Source organism: Bufo gargarizans, chromosome 9 (genome assembly GCF_014858855.1).
Source record: "Bufo gargarizans isolate SCDJY-AF-19 chromosome 9, ASM1485885v1, whole genome shotgun sequence".
Classification (NCBI taxonomy): domain Eukaryota; kingdom Metazoa; phylum Chordata; class Amphibia; order Anura; family Bufonidae; genus Bufo; species Bufo gargarizans.
In genome coordinates, this window is record NC_058088.1 from 45304594 (window position 1) to 45321786 (window position 17193).

At 47.0% G+C, this 17193-nt stretch overlaps 1 protein-coding gene across 1 annotated transcript in view; it reads left to right on the plus strand.

Moving 5' to 3' along the window:
- LOC122919544 (connector enhancer of kinase suppressor of ras 2-like) overlaps positions 1–17193 on the plus strand; it is a 258874-nt gene that overhangs the window by 184913 nt on the left and 56768 nt on the right. The window contains exons 10-12 of the mRNA XM_044268620.1: positions 109–320; positions 10360–10446; positions 12177–12424. Of these exons, the coding sequence (XP_044124555.1) occupies positions 109–320; positions 10360–10446; positions 12177–12424 (547 nt within the window). The remainder of the gene's footprint in view (positions 1–108; positions 321–10359; positions 10447–12176; positions 12425–17193) is intronic.

Consider the following 17193-nt stretch of genomic DNA (forward strand, 5'->3'; position numbering starts at 1 on the left):
GACTGCTTCTAAATACCATTCATCTCCCCCATGCTTTACACTGCAGCTCAGTGCGTGGAGATATGATAAAACTATTACTGGGGTTGACCGTGTGTTTGCCTCCCGCAGGGACGACATTGGGATTGTGCCGTGTGACGACATCAATAAATATGGCGTCAGCAAGTCTGTGATGAAAGGCTGCGAGTCTCCCAGCTATTACCTGGAGCACGAGAGCGGCAAATATTACACTTTCGTAGAAGGGGAGGGGCACGAGGTCGGCTCAGAATATGAGAGGGGTAGAACGACCGGGGTGCGGAGAAGAGAGAAGACCCCTACTCACGGTACGATCTGATCACTGCTATACCCTGTGTGCTCCGAACTGTGAATGCAGCTCTGGATGTGACTGGAGTACAAGACATGAGGAAGCAAAACTACTCTGCTTTGTTTAGGGAGGAGATTGCTCTGCTCTATGTCCACTAAATCTGCAGAATCATAAACTTTGTGAAAAAGCCTGAGAAAATTTATAGAAAATCAAAATTTAGAATAAAAGTGATAAAGTTGTCAGGAATGCGGAGGTGTCAGAGCGGTGGAGCTGAGAGGCAGAGTGTGAATGTCTGGGCTGCGCAGTCAGAGCAGTGGAGCTGAGAGGCAGAGTGTGAATGTCTGGGCTGCGCAGTCAGAGCAGTGGAGCTGAGAGGCAGAGTGTGAGTGTCTGGGCTGCGCAGTCAGAGCAGTGGAGCTGAGAGGCAGAGTGTGAGTGTCTGGGCTGCGCAGTCAGAGCAGTGGAGCTGAGAGGCAGAGTGTGAGTGTCTGGGCTGCGCAGTCAGAGCAGTGGAGCTGAGAGGCAGAGTGTGAGTGTCTGGGCTGCGCAGTCAGAGCAGTGGAGCTGAGAGGCAGAGTGTGAGTGTCTGGGCTGCGCAGTCAGAGCAGTGGAGCTGAGAGGCAGAGTGTGAATGTCTGGGCTGCGCAGTCAGAGCAGTGGAGCTGAGAGGCAGAGTGTGAGTGTCTGGGCTGCGCAGTCAGAGCAGTGGAGCTGAGAGGCAGAGTGTGAATGCCTGGGCTGCGCAGTCAGAGCAGTGGAGCTGAGAGGCAGAGTGTGAATGTCTGGGCTGCGCAGTCAGAGCAGTGGAGCTGAGAGGCAGAGTGTGAGTGTCTGGGCTGCGCAGTCAGAGCAGTGGAGCTGAGAGGCAGAGTGTGAGTGTCTGGGCTGCGCAGTCAGAGCAGTGGAGCTGAGAGGCAGAGTGTGAGTGTCTGGGCTGCGCAGTCAGAGCAGTGGAGCTGAGAGGCAGAGTGTGAGTGTCTGGGCTGCGCAGTCAGAGCGGTGGAGCTGAGAGGCAGAGTGTGAGTGTCTGGGCTGCGCAGTCAGAGCAGTGGAGCTGAGAGGCAGAGTGTGAGTGTCTGGGCTGCGCAGTCAGAGCAGTGGAGCTGAGAGGCAGAGTGTGAGTGTCTGGGCTGCGCAGTCAGAGCGGTGGAGCTGAGAGGCAGAGTGTGAGTGTCTGGGCTGCGCAGTCAGAGCAGTGGAGCTGAGAGGCAGAGTGTGAGTGTCAGTGTCTGGGCTGCGCAGTCAGAGCGGTGGAGCTGAGAGGCAGAGTGTGAGTGTGAGTGTCTGGGCTGCGCAGTCAGAGCAGTGGAGCTGAGAGGCAGAGTGTGAATGTCTGGGCTGCGCAGTCAGAGCAGTGGAGCTGAGAGGCAGAGTGTGAATGTCTGGGCTGCGCAGTCAGAGCAGTGGAGCTGAGAGGCAGAGTGTGAATGTCTGGGCTGCGCAGTCAGAGCGGTGGAGCTGAGAGGCAGAGTGTGAGTGTCTGGACTGCGCAGTCAGCAGTGGAGCTGAGGCAGAGTGTGAGTGTGAGTGTTTGGGCTGCGCAGTCAGAGCAGTGGAGCTGAGAGGCAGAGTGTAGTGTGAGTGTCTGGGCTGCGCAGTCAGAGCAGTGGAGCTGAGAGGCAGAGTGTGAGTGTCTGGGCTGCGCAGTCAGAGCGGTGGAGCTGAGAGGCAGAGTGTGAATGTCTGGGCTGCGCAGTCAGAGCAGTGGAGCTGAGAGGCAGAGTGTGAATGTCTGGGCTGCGCAGTCAGAGCGGTGGAGCTGAGAGGCAGAGTGTGAGTGTCTGGACTGCGCAGTCAGCAGTGGAGCTGAGGCAGAGTGTGAGTGTGAGTGTCTGGGCTGCGCAGTCAGAGCAGTGGAGCTGAGAGGCAGAGTGTAGTGTGAGTGTCTGGGCTGCGCAGTCAGAGCAGTGGAGCTGAGAGGCAGAGTGTGAGTGTCTGGGCTGCGCAGTCAGAGCGGTGGAGCTGAGAGGCAGAGTGTGAATGTCTGGGCTGCGCAGTCAGAGCGGTGGAGCTGAGAGGCAGAGTGTGAGTATGAGTGTCTGGGCTGCGCAGTCAGAGCGGTGGAGCTGAGAGGCAGAGTGTGAGTGTCTGGGCTGCGCAGTCAGAGCGGTGGAGCTAACAGGCAGAGTGTGAGTGTCTGGGCTGCGCAGTCAGAGCAGTGGAGCTGAGAGGCAGAGTGTGAGTGTCTGGGCTGCACAGTCAGAGCGGTGGAGCTGAGAGGCAGAGTGTGAGTGTCTGGGCTGCGCAGTCAGAGCGGTGGAGCTGAGAGGCAGAGTGTGAGTGTCTGGGCTGCGCAGTCAGAGCGGTGGAGCTGAGAGGCACAGTGTGAGTGTCTGGGCTGCGCAGTCAGAGCGGTGGAGCTGAGAGGCAGAGTGTGAGAGTCTGGGCTGGGCAGTCAGAGCGGTGGAGCTGAGAGGCAGAGTGTGAGTGTCTGGGCTGCGCAGTCAGAGCGGTGGAGCTGAGAGGCAGAGTGTGAGTGTGAGTGTCTGGGCTGCGCAGTCAGAGCGGTGGAGCTGAGAGGCAGAGTGTGAGTGTCTGGGCTGCGCAGTCAGAGCGGTGGAGCTAAGAGTCAGAGTGTGAGTGTCTGGGCTGCGCAGTCAGAGCAGTGGAGCTGAGAGGCAGAGTGTGAGTGTCTGGGCTGCGCAGTCAGAGCGGTGGAGCTGAGAGGCAGAGTGTGAGTGTCTGGGCTGTGCAGTCAGAGCGGTGGAGCTGAGAGGCAGAGTGTGAGTGTGAGTGTCTGGGCTGCGCAGTCAGAGCGGTGGAGCTGAGAGGCAGAGTGTGAGTGTCTGGGCTGCGCAGTCAGAGCGGTGGAGCTGAGAGGCAGAGTGTGAGTGTCTGGGCTGCGCAGTCAGAGCGGTGGAGCTGAGAGGCAGAGTGTGAGTGTCTGGACTTCGCAGTCAGAGCAGTGGAGCTGAGGCAGAGTGTGAGTGTCTGGGCTGCGCAGTCAGAGCGGTGGAGCTGAGAGGCAGAGTGTGAGTGTCTGGGCTGCGCAGTCAGAGCGGTGGAGCTGAGAGGCAGAGTGTGAGTGTCTGGGCTGCGCAGTCAGAGCGGTGGAGCTGAGAGGCAGAGTGTGAGTGTCTGGGCTGCGCAGTCAGAGCGGTGGAGCTGAGAGGCAGAGTGTGAGTGTCTGGGCTGCGCAGTCAGAGCGGTGGAGCTGAGAGGCAGAGTGTGAGTGTCTGGGCTGCGCAGTCAGAGCGGTGGAGCTGAGAGGCAGAGTGTGAGTGTCTGGGCTGCGCAGTCAGAGCGGTGGAGCTGAGAGGCAGAGTGTGAGTGTCTGGGCTGCGCAGTCAGAGCAGACGCTTCATTCATCTGTTCACAATCCTGTAACCTCATCAGCGTCTCCGAGCGGGAAGCGACTGCGCTAATTAGGCCGAGCGTTGTCTGCATTTAACATGTAGCCTTTCTATAAATAGTCGCCCGCGTCTGCTCCATCTGCTCCGAACACACGGCTGGGGCGAAACACGAAGCCAAGAGAGCGCGTAGCGCACAGTACTGATTGTGTCAGACAGGGAGAGGAAGAGTGTGAAGCATTACCTCAGAGCTGACTTATTATCTCAGAGGATTACATCACACCTCAGAGCTGACTTATTGTCTCAGAAGATGACTTCACACCTCAGAACTGACTTATCTCAGAGGATGACTTCACACCTCAGAACTGCTTATTATCTCAGAGGATGACTTCACACCTCAGAACTGCTTATTATCTCAGAGGATAACATCACACCTCAGTGCTGACTTATTGTCTCAGAGGATAACATCACACCTCAGTGCTGACTTATTGTCTCAGAGGATGACTTCACACCTCAGAACTGCTTATTATCGCAGAGGATGACATCACACCTCAGAACTGCTTATTATCTCAGAGGATGACTTCACACCTCTGAACTGACTTATTATCTCAGAAGATGACATCACATCTCCGAGCTGACTTATTGTCTCAGAGGATGACATCACACCTCAGAGGTGACTTATTATCTCAGAGGATGACATCACACCTCAGAGCTGACTTATTATCTCAGAGGATGACTTCACACCTCAGAGCTGACATTATCTCAGAGGATGACTTCACACCTCAGAACTGCTTATTATCTCAGAGGATGACATCACACCTCAGTGCTGACTTATTATCTCAGAAGATGACATCACACCTCAGAACTGACTTATTGTCTCAGAAGATGACATCACACCTCAGAACTGACTTATTTTCCTAAATGACATATCTCAGAGCTTACATTTTCTCAGGTGACATATCTCAGAGTTGACTTACCGTATTATCTCAGAAGATGACATCACACCTGAGAGCTGACTTATTATCTCAGAGGATGACATCACATCTCAGAGCTCAGAGCTGACTTATTATCTCAGAAGATGATATCATACCCCAGAGCTGACTTATTATCTCAGAAGATGACATCATACCTCAGAGCTGACTTATTATCTCAGATGACATCATACCTCAGAGCTGACTTATCTCAGAAGATAACATCACACCTCAGAGCTGACTTATTGTCTCAGAGGATGACATCACACCTCAGAGCTGACTTATTATCTCAGAAGATGACATCATACCTCAGAGCTGACTTATTATCTCAGAAGATGACATCATACCTCAGAGCTGACTTATTATCTCAGAAGATAACATTACACCTCAGAGCTGACTTATTATCTCAGAAGATGACATCATACCTCAGAGCTGACTTATTGTCTCAGAAGATGACATCACACGTCAGAGCTGACTAATTATCTCAGAGGATGACATCACACCTTAGAGCTGACGTATTATCTCAGAAGATGACATCATACCTCAGAGCTGACTTATTATCTCAGAAGATGACATCATGCGTCAGAGCTGACTTATTTTCTCAGAGGATGACATCACACTTCAGAGCTGACTTATTATCTCAGATGATGACAGCACACCTCAGAGCTGACTTATATCAGAACATGACATCATACCTCAGAGCTGACTTATTATCTCAGAAGATAACATAACACCCCAGAGCTGACTTATCTCAGAAGATGACATCATACCTCAGAGCTGACTTATTGTCTCAGAAGATGACATCACACCTCAGAGCTGACTTATTATCTCAGAGGATGACATCACACCTTAGAGCTGACTTATTATCTCAGAAGATGACATCATACCTCAGAGCTGACTTATTATCTCAGAGGATGACTTCACACCTCTGAACTGACTTATTATCTCAGAAGATGACATCACATCTCAGAGCTGACTTATTGTCTCAGAGGATGACATCACACCTCAGAGGTGACTTATTATCTCAGAGGATGACATCACACCTCAGAGCTGACTTATTATCTCAGAGGATTACTTCACACCTCAGAGCTGACATTATCTCAGATGATTACTTCACACCTCAGAACTGCTTATTATCTCAGAGGATGACATCACACCTCAGTGCTGACTTATTATCTCAGAGGATGACATCACACCTCAGAGCTGACTTATTGTCTCAGAAGATGACATCACACCTCAGAACTGACTTATTTTCCTAAATGACATATCTTAAAGCTTACATTTTCTCAAGTGACATATCTCAGAGTTGACTTACCGTATTATCTCAGAAGATGACATCACACCTGAGAGCTGACGTATTATCTCAGAGGATGACATCACATCTCAGAGCTCAGAGCTGACTTATTATCTCAGAAGATCATATCATACCCCAGAGCTGACTTATTATCTCAGAAGATGACATCATACCTCAGAGCTGACTTATTATCTCAGAGGGTTACATCATATCTCAGGGCTGACTTATTATCTCAGAAGATAACATCACACCTTAGAGCTGACTTATTATCTCAGAAGATGACATCACACCTCAGAGCTGACTTATTGTCTCAGAAGATGACATCACACCTCAGAGCTGACTTATTATCTCAGAAGATGACATCATACCTCAGAGCTGACTTATTATCTCAGAAGATGACATCATACCTCAGAGCTGACTTATTATCTCAGAAGATGACATAACACCCCAGAGCTGACTTATCTCAGAGGATGACATCATACCTCAGAACTGCTTATTATCTCAGAGGATAACATCACACCTCAGTGCTGACTTATTGTCCCAGAGGATGACTTCACACCTCAGAACTGCTTATTATCTCAGAGGATGACGTCACACCTCAGAACTGACTTATTATCTCAGAGAATGACTTCACACCTCTGAACTGAATTATTATCTCAGAAGATGACATCACATCTCAGAGCTGACTTATTGTCTCAGAGGATGACATCACACCTCAGAAGTGACTTATTATCTCAGAGGATGACATCACACCTCAGAGCTGACTTATTATCTCAGAGGATGACTTCACACTTCAGAGCTGACATATTATCTCAGAGGATGACTTCACACCTCAGAACTGCTTATTATCTCAGAGGATGACATCACACCTCAGAGCTGACTTATTGTCTCAGAAGATGACATCACACCTCAGAACTGACTTATTTTCCTAAATGACATATCTCAGAGCTTACATTTTCTCAGGTGACATATCTCAGAGTTGACTTACCGTATTATCTCAGAAGATGGCATCACACCTGAGAGCTGACTTATTATCTCAGAGGATGACAAGACTTATTATCTCAGAAGATGATATCATACCCCAGAGCTGACTTATTATCTCAGAAGATGACATCATAACTCAGAGCTGACTTATTATCTCAGATGACATCATACCTCAGAGATGACTTATCTCAGAAGATAACATCACACCTCAGAGCTGACTTATTGTCTCAGAGGATGACATCACACCTCAGAGCTGACCTATTATCTCAGAAGATGACATCATACCTCAGAGCTGACTTATTGTCTCAGAAGATGACATCACACCTCAGAACTGACTTATTTTCCTAAATGACATATCTCAGAGCTTACATTTTCTCAGGTGATATATCTCAGAGTTGACTTACCGTATTATCTCAGAAGATGACATCACACCTGAGAGCTGACTTATTATCTCAGAGGATGACATCACATCTCAGAGCTCAGAGCAGACTTATTATCTCAGAAGAAGACATCATACCTCAGAGCTGACTTATTATCTCAGATGACATCATACCTCAGAGCTGACTTATCTCAGAAGATAACATCACACCTCAGAGCTGACTTATTATCTCAGAAGATGACATCATACCTCAGAGCTGACTTATTATCTCAGAAGATGACATCATACCTCAGAGCTGACTTATTATCTCAGAAGATAACATCACACCTTAGAGCTGACTTATTATCTCAGAAGATGACATCATACCTCAGAGCTGACTTATTGTCTCAGAAGATGACATCACACCTCAGAGCTGACTTATTATCTCAGAAGATGACATCATACCTCAGAGCTGACTTATTATCTCAGAAGATGACATCATACCTCAGAGCTGACTTATTATCTCAGAAGATGACATAACACCCCAGAGCTGACTTATCTCAGAGGATGACATCATACCTCAGAGCTGACTTATTATCTCAGAGGGTTACATCATATCTCAGGGCTGATTTATTATCTCAGAAGATGACAACACACCTCAGAGCTGACTTATTATCTCAGAGGATGACATCATATCTCAGGGCTGACTTATTATCTGAGAGGTTGACATCACAACTCAGAGCTGACTTATTATCTCAGACAATGACATGATACGTCAGAGCTGACTTATTATCTCAGAAGATGACATCACACCTCAGAGTGGACTTATTATCTCAGAGGATGACATCATACCTCAGAGCTGACATATTATCTCAGAGGATGACTTCACACCTCAGAACTGCTTATTATCTCAGAGGATGACATCACACCTCAGAACTGACTTATTATCTCAGAAGATGACATCACACTTCAGAGCGGACTTATTATCTCAGAAGATGACATCATACCTCAGAGCTGACTTATTGTCTCAGAAGATTGCATCATACCTCAAAGCTGACTTATTATATCAGAGAATGACATCACACCTCAGAGCTGACTTATTATCTCAGAAGATGACATCATACCTCAGAGCTGACTTATTATCTCAGAAGATGACATCACACCTCAGAGCTGACTTATTTTCTCAGAAGATGACATCATACCTCAGAGCTGACTTATTATCTCAGAAGATGACATCATACCTCAGAGCTGACTTATTTTCTCAGAAGTTGACATCATACCTCAGAGCTGACTTATTGTCTCAGAGGATGACTTCACACCTCAGAACTGACTTATCTCAGAGGATGACTTCACACCTCAGAACTGCTTATTATCTCAGAGGATGACTTCACACCTCAGAACTGCTTATTATCTCAGAGGATGACATCACACCTCAGAACTGACTTATTATCTCAGAAGATGACATCACACTTCAGAGCGGACTTATTATCTCAGAAGATGACATCATACCTCAGAGCTGACTTATTGTCTCAGAAGATTGCATCATACCTCAAAGCTGACTTATTATCTCAGAGAATGACATCACACCTCAGAGCTGACTTATTATTTCAGAAGATGACATCACACCTCAGAGCTGACTTCTTTTCTCAGAAGATGACATCATACCTCAGAGCTGACTTATTTTCTAAGAAGATGACATCATACCTTAGAGCTGACTTATTATCTCAGAGGATTACATCACTTCTCAGAGCTGACTTATTATCTCAGAAGATGACATCACACCTCAGAGCTGGCTTATCTCAGAAGATGACATCATACCTCAAAGCTGACCTATTATCTCAGAAGATGACATCACACCACAGAGCTGACTAATTTTCTCAGAGGATGACATCACACCTCGGAGAAGACTTTTTATCTCAGAATATGACATCATACCTCAGAGTTAACTTATTATCTCAGAAGATGACATCATACCTCAGAGCTGACTTATTATCTCAGAGGATGACATCACATCTCAGACCTGACTTATTATCTCAGAGGATGACATCCTATCTCAGGGCTAACTTATTATCTGAGAGGTTGACATCACACCTCAGAGCTGACTTATTATCTCAGAAGATGACATCATACCTCAGAGCTGACTTATTATCTCAGAAGATTACATCATACCTCCGAGCTGACTTATTATCTCAGAGGATGACATCACACCTCGGAAAAGACTTATTATCTCAGAGGATGACATCACACCTCAGAGCTGACTTATTATCTCAGAAGATGACATCATACCTCAGAGCTGACTTATTATCTCAGAGGATGACATCACACCTCAGAGCTTACTTATTATCTCAGAAGATGACATCATACCTCAGAGCTGACTTATTATCTCAGAGGATGACATCACACCTCAGAGATGACATATCTTAGTGTATTACCCTACAGAGCAGACTTCTATATCAAAGCTGAATTTATTCATCATAGAGCAAAGTTCTATCTGTAACGGGTTTACCGAGTCACCATTTATATAACTGTCACTCTTCGGTCCGTTATAGTAAATACTTGTATTGACAGTTCTGGGACATCTTAAAACTCTACATTGTGCCATTCCTCCATTATTCCTCCTGAAAATGAGAAAAGATTCTCCAGAATTGATCTGTTATGGGGAATGTGAGAATTTCATATGACAAGAGAGAAATCCTCATTAACATCGAAGCTAGACACACCGATGCTTGAGAACCTCCTGAGACCTCATCAAGCTGCTGTTATGGGGCCCCTGCACAGAGAGGGCCCAACCCTAGCTGGTTCTGTTACCTTTGTTACTGCAGAACCTTACAGGACTCGTCTCTCCAGTGTAGGGATTAACAACTTCTGGCGCTCCAGCTGTTCTGAAACTGCAACCCCAGAATTCAGATACAAGAACAGCAAAGAAAGTGTGCATGCTGGGAGTTGTAGTTTTACAGCAGCTGAAGTGCCGAAGGTTGCAGATCCCTGCTGTAAAGGAACTGTAGTTGCCCAAGGGTCATTAAACCTCCAGGCCCTTCTATACTGGGTGGTAAAACCCAGCACTGTAATAGGGGCCCCAGTCTGATGTTTGCCATGGGGCCCCTCTCTTCTATCTGAGATTTGCCTTCCTGTATGTATAATTGGACTACTATCTCCCACAGGGGACCTGAGGCCGGTGTCGATGCCGTCAGAATACAGCTGGATTGGAGACCCCAAGGAGCCCAATATGTATAAGAGAGGAAGCAAAGGTGAGTGTCAGCTCTTCAGCACAGGCTCTGTGTATGACGGGGATTGTTAGAGGAGCTGTGGTAATTAGATGAGTATCAGTTTCTCTGCATATATGTATTGCCTGAACTGCTCCCCATGATGAGCGGGCTCACAGGTAACAGGCCTTGCCCATCCATCGAGGGAATATAGGTGCTATTCACTGCAGCCAGAGCAGCAGACACAGGACATCTGAAAGGGCCGGTACAGTCTTCTGTAATTAAAGCCTTATCACTATACAGTTAAACGTTCTGCAACTTTCTCAAACTTTTGTTTTCTATTTGTCACCATTTGCAAGATCTCTGCTTGCTGTGAATTATAGCTGCCAGGATAAGTAAAAACTGTGGGCTCCACATATCTCTGCTGTATTGGGCAGAGTCGCAACTCCTCAAGGGTTAAGTCACATGTCGTGGACAACATAAAAATACTCAGAAAAAAATACATATAAAATCTGCAGCTGTAGACTGTGGATTCCCAGTGGAAGTGTCTGGGGTTGATTGCTTGGACTTGTAGTTCTTCTAGTTCTTCGGTTCCTCTTGTACAGTACATGATTATGTCTATGCCGTTTCCTGCTGCACTCTGTCACTTCCTCTGCTGGCTGTGGGGGCACAGCGTGGTGCAGTGTGTGCTGCCTGCAGCTTCTGAACTATCATAAAATCCACAAACGTTACATTATATATTACACATGTGGTGACTTTGCATAAGTTAATAGTACAGGTGAATATAAGATACTTTGTAATATATTTTATCAGAGAAAAATGCCTCTTTCTCTCTCTAGCAGCTCATTCTCATTCTTCCTCTCCTCCCCATAGACTTTTATAAGTAGAATGTGTGTATTAAATAGGCCATTTGTGCCTCGATCTCTCACTGCAGCTAATCCCCCCCCCCCCCCCCCCCCCCATCATCTCTCTATAGGCTTTAGTCAGCGGACAGTCCGTCTTCTCTCAAGATGGATTTAGCAGAAAATGTCAGTTTGGGGGGAGAAGAACTTGTTCTTGATGGGATATATTATAAAAAGTTTTATTTATTCAACTGTTTTATTCATTTATGCAAAGTTTGTGGAAAGTACAATGATCATAGTTACATAGTGGAAGGAGCAGGGTCCCAGTAGCACAGAGGATTTCAGGGGAGGAATGTGCTGATCTTGTGGGAGGTCACAGGCTGAGAGTTACATAATGGAAACAGCATGGTGCCCAGCAGCACAGAGGATTTCAGGAGAGGAGTGCGCTGATATTGTGGAGATCACAGGATGAGAGTTACATAGTGGAAGGAGCAGGGTCCCAGCAGCACAGAGGATTTCAGGAGAGGGGTGTGCTGATCTTGTGGAGATCACAGGCTGAGAGTTACATAGTGGAAGGAGCAGGGTGCCCAGCAGCACAGAGGATTTCAGGAGAGGAGTGCGCTGATCTTGTGGAGATCACAGGCTGAGAGTTACATAGTGGAAGGAGCAGGGTCCTCAGCAGCACAGAGGATTTCAGGACTTTTGTCACATTGAAGATGAAGTTTAGAAGGTTCTTCAGAGGGATTTTCTCATAGGATGACATTAACTCAGCGCTGACTTATTACCTCAGAAGATGACATCTGTGGGTGGAGTAGAAAAGTCAGAGGCCATGTTCTGTGGCTGAGAGTGAAGAGGTGTTGGCGCCTCCTCCCCGGATGCTGTTCTCTGCTTACCTTTCATTTTTCTGTTTTTTCCATCCTTCATATAAAACTGACTCTGAGAATTCGCTTCTGCGCTACCTGAGCGATGACAAAATCCTCGTGATTCAAGAAGAGCCGGTGACCCAGAAAGACAACAAGAGGGACACGGGACGCCGATCCAGGAAAAAAGGCAAGAACCCGGGCAGCCCCAGTTACCCCATCAGCCCGTCAATGCTAACCTCAACAGGGAGGCTGGACCCTGCGCAGCAAGATGCCTTGACCTTCTCTCTTGCCGAAAGTAACACTGTCCCCCTGTACCACGTAAGTACTGTCACCTGACCAGTGAGTCTGGGGGTTATTACCAGAGATGATGGTGCTGGTGGTAATGGAGATATAACATATGGTGGGTTTCAGATCCTATTAACTTCTCATTGGGTTCAGACTTTTCCATCTTGTTGCTGCTCATCCTCTCCCTCTTCTTTCTCTCCATCTTCTTCTTCCTCTCCCTCTTCTTCTTCCTCTCCCTCACTCCTTCCTCTCCCACTTCTTTCTCTAAGTCCTCTTCTTCCTCTTCCTCTTATTCTTTCTCTCCATCTTCTTCTTCTCCCTCTTATTCTTTCTCTCCATCTTCTTCCTCTCCCTTTTCTACTTCCTCTCCCTCTTCTTTTTCTCCCTCTTCTTCTTCCTCTCCCTCTTCTACTTTCTCTCCCTCTTCTACTTTCTCTCCCTCCTATTGCTTTCCCTCTTCTTCTTCCTCTCCCTCTTCTTCTTCCTCTCCCTCTTCTTCTTCCTCTCCCTCTTCTTCTTCCTCTCCTACTTCTTTCTCTAAGTCCTCTTCTTTCTCTCCCTCTTATTCTTTCTCTCACCCCTCTTCTTTCTCTCCATCTTCTTCCTCTCCCTCTTCTTCTCACTCCTCCTATTTCTCTCCATCTTCTTCCTCTCCCTCTTCTTTTTCTCACTCTTCTTCTTCCTCTCCCTCTTCTACTTTCTGTCCCTCTTATTGATTTCCCTCTTCTTCTTCTTCTTCTTCTTCTTCTTCTTCTTCTTCTTCCTCTCCCTCTTCTTCTTCCTCTCCCTCTTCTTCTCCCTCTTCTTCTTCCTCTCCCTCTTCTTCTTCCTCTCCCTCTTCTTCTTCCTCTCCCTCTTCTTCTTCCTCTCCCTCGTCCTTCTTCCTCTCCCTCTTCCTCTTTCTCTCCCTCTTTCTCTCCCTCGTCTTCTTCCTCTCCCTCTTCTTCTTCCTCTCCCTCGTCTTCTTCCTCTCCCTCTTCCTCTTTCTCTCCCTCGTCTTCTTCCTCTCCTCTTCTACTTTCTCTCCCTCTTCTACTTTCTGTCCCTCTTATTGCTTTCCCTCTTCTTCTTCTTCCTCTCCCTCTTCTTCTTCCTCTCCCTCTTCTTCCTCTCCCTCTTCTTCTTCCTCTCCCTCGTCTTCTTCCTCTCCCTCTTCTTCTTCCTCTCCCTCGTCTTCTTCCTCTCCCTCGTCTTCTTCCTCTCCCTCTTCCTCTTTCTCTCCCTCGCCTTCTTCCTCTCCCTCTTCGATACCTCTTTCTCCAGTGATCTGAGTCTTCTTGTCACTCATCCATTATGGGTTGAAGCTTCAGTCTGCCCAGTGTTTAGACAATGCAGTCATATTGCGGCTTTTGCTGCATTTGTGCCATGATTTCCTAGAACTGCAGAAAAAACCCATCATCTGACTCCATGTGAACACGGCCTATTACTTCAGGCAGAAGGATCGTTTACAACTTTATTGTTCAAGTTGCCACTTGTTTGTTTTCCTTATTGGTCAAGTTTGTATCATGTGATCATAATAAATGTGTTACATTGTATAAGTGGTATCAGTGTGTTTCCACATTAACCCCTTGTGATCAGTGAGGTGCCGGGGCTCCATGCTCACGTTGATGATTTATGCCCGGATTTGCTGAGTTTAGCTGCAGTGAAGCTGCACTTGGTAAATGATTGCAGAATATAAGGATCTGCTAAATCAATAATTCCTAATATAAGTCAGAATTAGAATCACCGACATGAGACAAAGGATTCCATCACATTGCAGATTGTTCGGAGGTAACCTGCGGCAGGATTAGATTCTCATACTCTCATGACTTCTGGAAATAACCTCTCCGCCTTCACCCGCATGCGCCAAAGTACAGAACCTTAACACCCAAAACAAAAGGTTGAGGTCGTCTGATCTGCACGTTACGCTCGCATGCACTATAGAGCACTTCCGTGAGATTTGCTCCGTGCCTCCACACATGTTCTATTTTTTTGCTGTGCGGACTGAATCTTGCAGATTGCAGACTCATTCAAGTGACTGGGTCTGCATCCGCAAACGGCGGCCACACAGCCGGTACCCGTGCATTGCTGGGTCCATTCACACGTCCGCAAAATGGGTCCGCATCCGTTCCGCAATTTTGCGGAACGGGTGCAGACCTATTCATTTTCAATGGGGCCAGAATGTGCTATCCGCGTCTGCATTTGGGGATCCGCACTTCCGCATCCGTGCTTCCGTTTCTGCAAAAAAATAGAGCATGTCCTATTCTTGTCCGCAATTGCAGACAAGTTTAGGCATTTTCTATTATAGTGCCGGCGATGTGCAGTCCGCAGAAATTGCGGAATGCACATTGCCAGTGTCCGTGTTTTGCGGATCCGCAATTTGCAGATCCGCAGAACACTTGCGGATGTGTGAATGTGTGATAAAGCGGAAAGAGAGAGGGAAATGCAGATGAACACGTCATCCATGATGGTGTGCCATGATAAAGGGTGATGTGCATTCATCTGAAACACGTAGCATGTCAAATAAAACATCGTTTCATCGAGACGCAGGGCTGGATTTTTCTTATCTGTATTGGACCGGAGTGGCTCTTCCTGCTCCGCCACATTTTCCTGGGATTTACTGGTTTAGTGGTGAGCTGTATGACCTTCCCTTATCTTTGTTCATTTGCACATTTACTAGATCTCTGCTTGCTGTCATTGAATGAGAATTTTTATTGCGTACATCCAACAATACAGTCATCTACAAGTTAATATTTTACTATTGAATACAGCTGGACACGTTCTTTACCACCTGTAAAATTGGGCAGATGAGCCTTTCAATGTTCCTCTAAATGCAGATTACAACCTGTAACTTCTTGGTGCCACCAGTCTGTTTCCTGCAGCGCGCCGTGTCTTCCTGTCCCCCGCCCCCACTCTGCAGCACCCCACATAAAACTGAAACGCCACAAGCAGGTGACACAGAGAAAGATCCATCAGACGATAAACCCAAGGTCTTCCAGAGGATGTGCTGAAGGAGGTGACGAAGCCCACCTGCATGTAACACTACAGGGGATTATAATGGGGGGTTATTGCCTCCCCTCCCCTTACTAAGCAGCTGATGGTGGGGGGCCCCACTCTCACAACACCCCAGCTTCTACCAGAGGGAGCGATGATATATATGCGCTCCCCTGTGTAGCCCCAGTATTGGAGTTTGGGGGGCTGGATGTCGCTGATGGTGTCTGAAGGGGAACAGTGGTGACGTCAGACGTTCTCACTTCTCCTTTCCAGCAGAGATGTAGATTGGGGGTTTGTGGCCCCCGCAGTCTGGACGGGGCACAGATGGTTCTAGGTTATTTTTACAGTTTTCCACCTTGAGGTTGTGGAGACAGACTTCTGTTTTGTATCATACACATAAGGGGAAGGACTACTACACCATCAGGACTACTACTACTACTACACCATCAGGAATACTAGTGCAGTGTCAGGATTACTACTATATTTTCAAGACTACTACTGCAGGGCTAGGACTACTACTACAGTGTCAGGACTACTACTGCGGTGTCAGGACTAATACTACATTGCCAGGACTATTACTACGTTATCAGGAATACTACTACAGTGTCAGGACTATTACTACAGTGTCGGGACTACTACTACAGTGTCAGGACTACTACTACAGTGTCAGGACTACTACTATTCTGCCAGGACTACTACTGCGGTGTCAGGACTAATACTACAGTGCCAGGACTATTACTACGTTATCAGGAATACTACTACAGTGTCAGGACTATTACTATTCTGCCAGGACTACTGCTGCGGTGTCAGGACTAATACTACAGTGCCAGGACTATTACTACGTTATCAGGAATACTACTATAGTGTCAGGACTATTATTACAGTGTCGGGACTACTACTACAGTGTCAGGACTACTACTATTCTGCCAGGACTACTACTGCGGTGTCAGGACTAATACTTTAGTGCCAGGACTACTACTGCACTATCAGGAATACTACTACAGTGTCAGGACTATTACTACGGTGTCAGGACTACTACTATTCTGCCAGGACTACTACTGCGGTGTCAGGACTAATACTACAGTCCCAGGACTATTACTACGTTATCAGGAATACTACTACAGTGTCAGGACTATTATTACAGTGTCGGGACTACTAGTACATTGTCAGGACTACTACTATTCTGCCAGGACTACTACTGCGGTGTCAGGACTAATACTTTAGTGCCAGGACTACTACTGCACTATCAGGAATACTACTACAGTGTCAGGACTATTACTACGGTGTCAGGACTACTACTACGGTGTCAGGACTACTACTATTCTGCCAGGACTACTACTGCAGTGTCAGGACTAATTCTACAGTGTCATGACTACTACTATTCTGCCAGGACTACTACTGCGGTGTCAGGACTAATACTACAGTGTCATGACTACTACTACGTTATCAGGAATACTACTACAGTGTCAGGACTATTACTACGGTGTCAGGACTACTACTATTCTGCCAGGACTACTACTGCGGTGTCAGGACTAATACTACAGTGTCATGACTACTACTATTCTGCCAGGACTACTACTACTGCGGTGTCAGGACTAATACTACAGTGTCAGGACTACTACTGCACTATCAGAAATACTACTACAGTGTGAGGACTATTACTATTCTGCCAGGACTACTACTGTGGTGTCAGGACTAATACTACAGTGTCATGACTACTACTACGTTATCAGGAATACTACTACAGTGTCAGGACTATTACTACAGTGTCGGGACTACTACTACAGTGTCAGGACTACTACTATTCTGCCAGGACTACTACTGCGGTG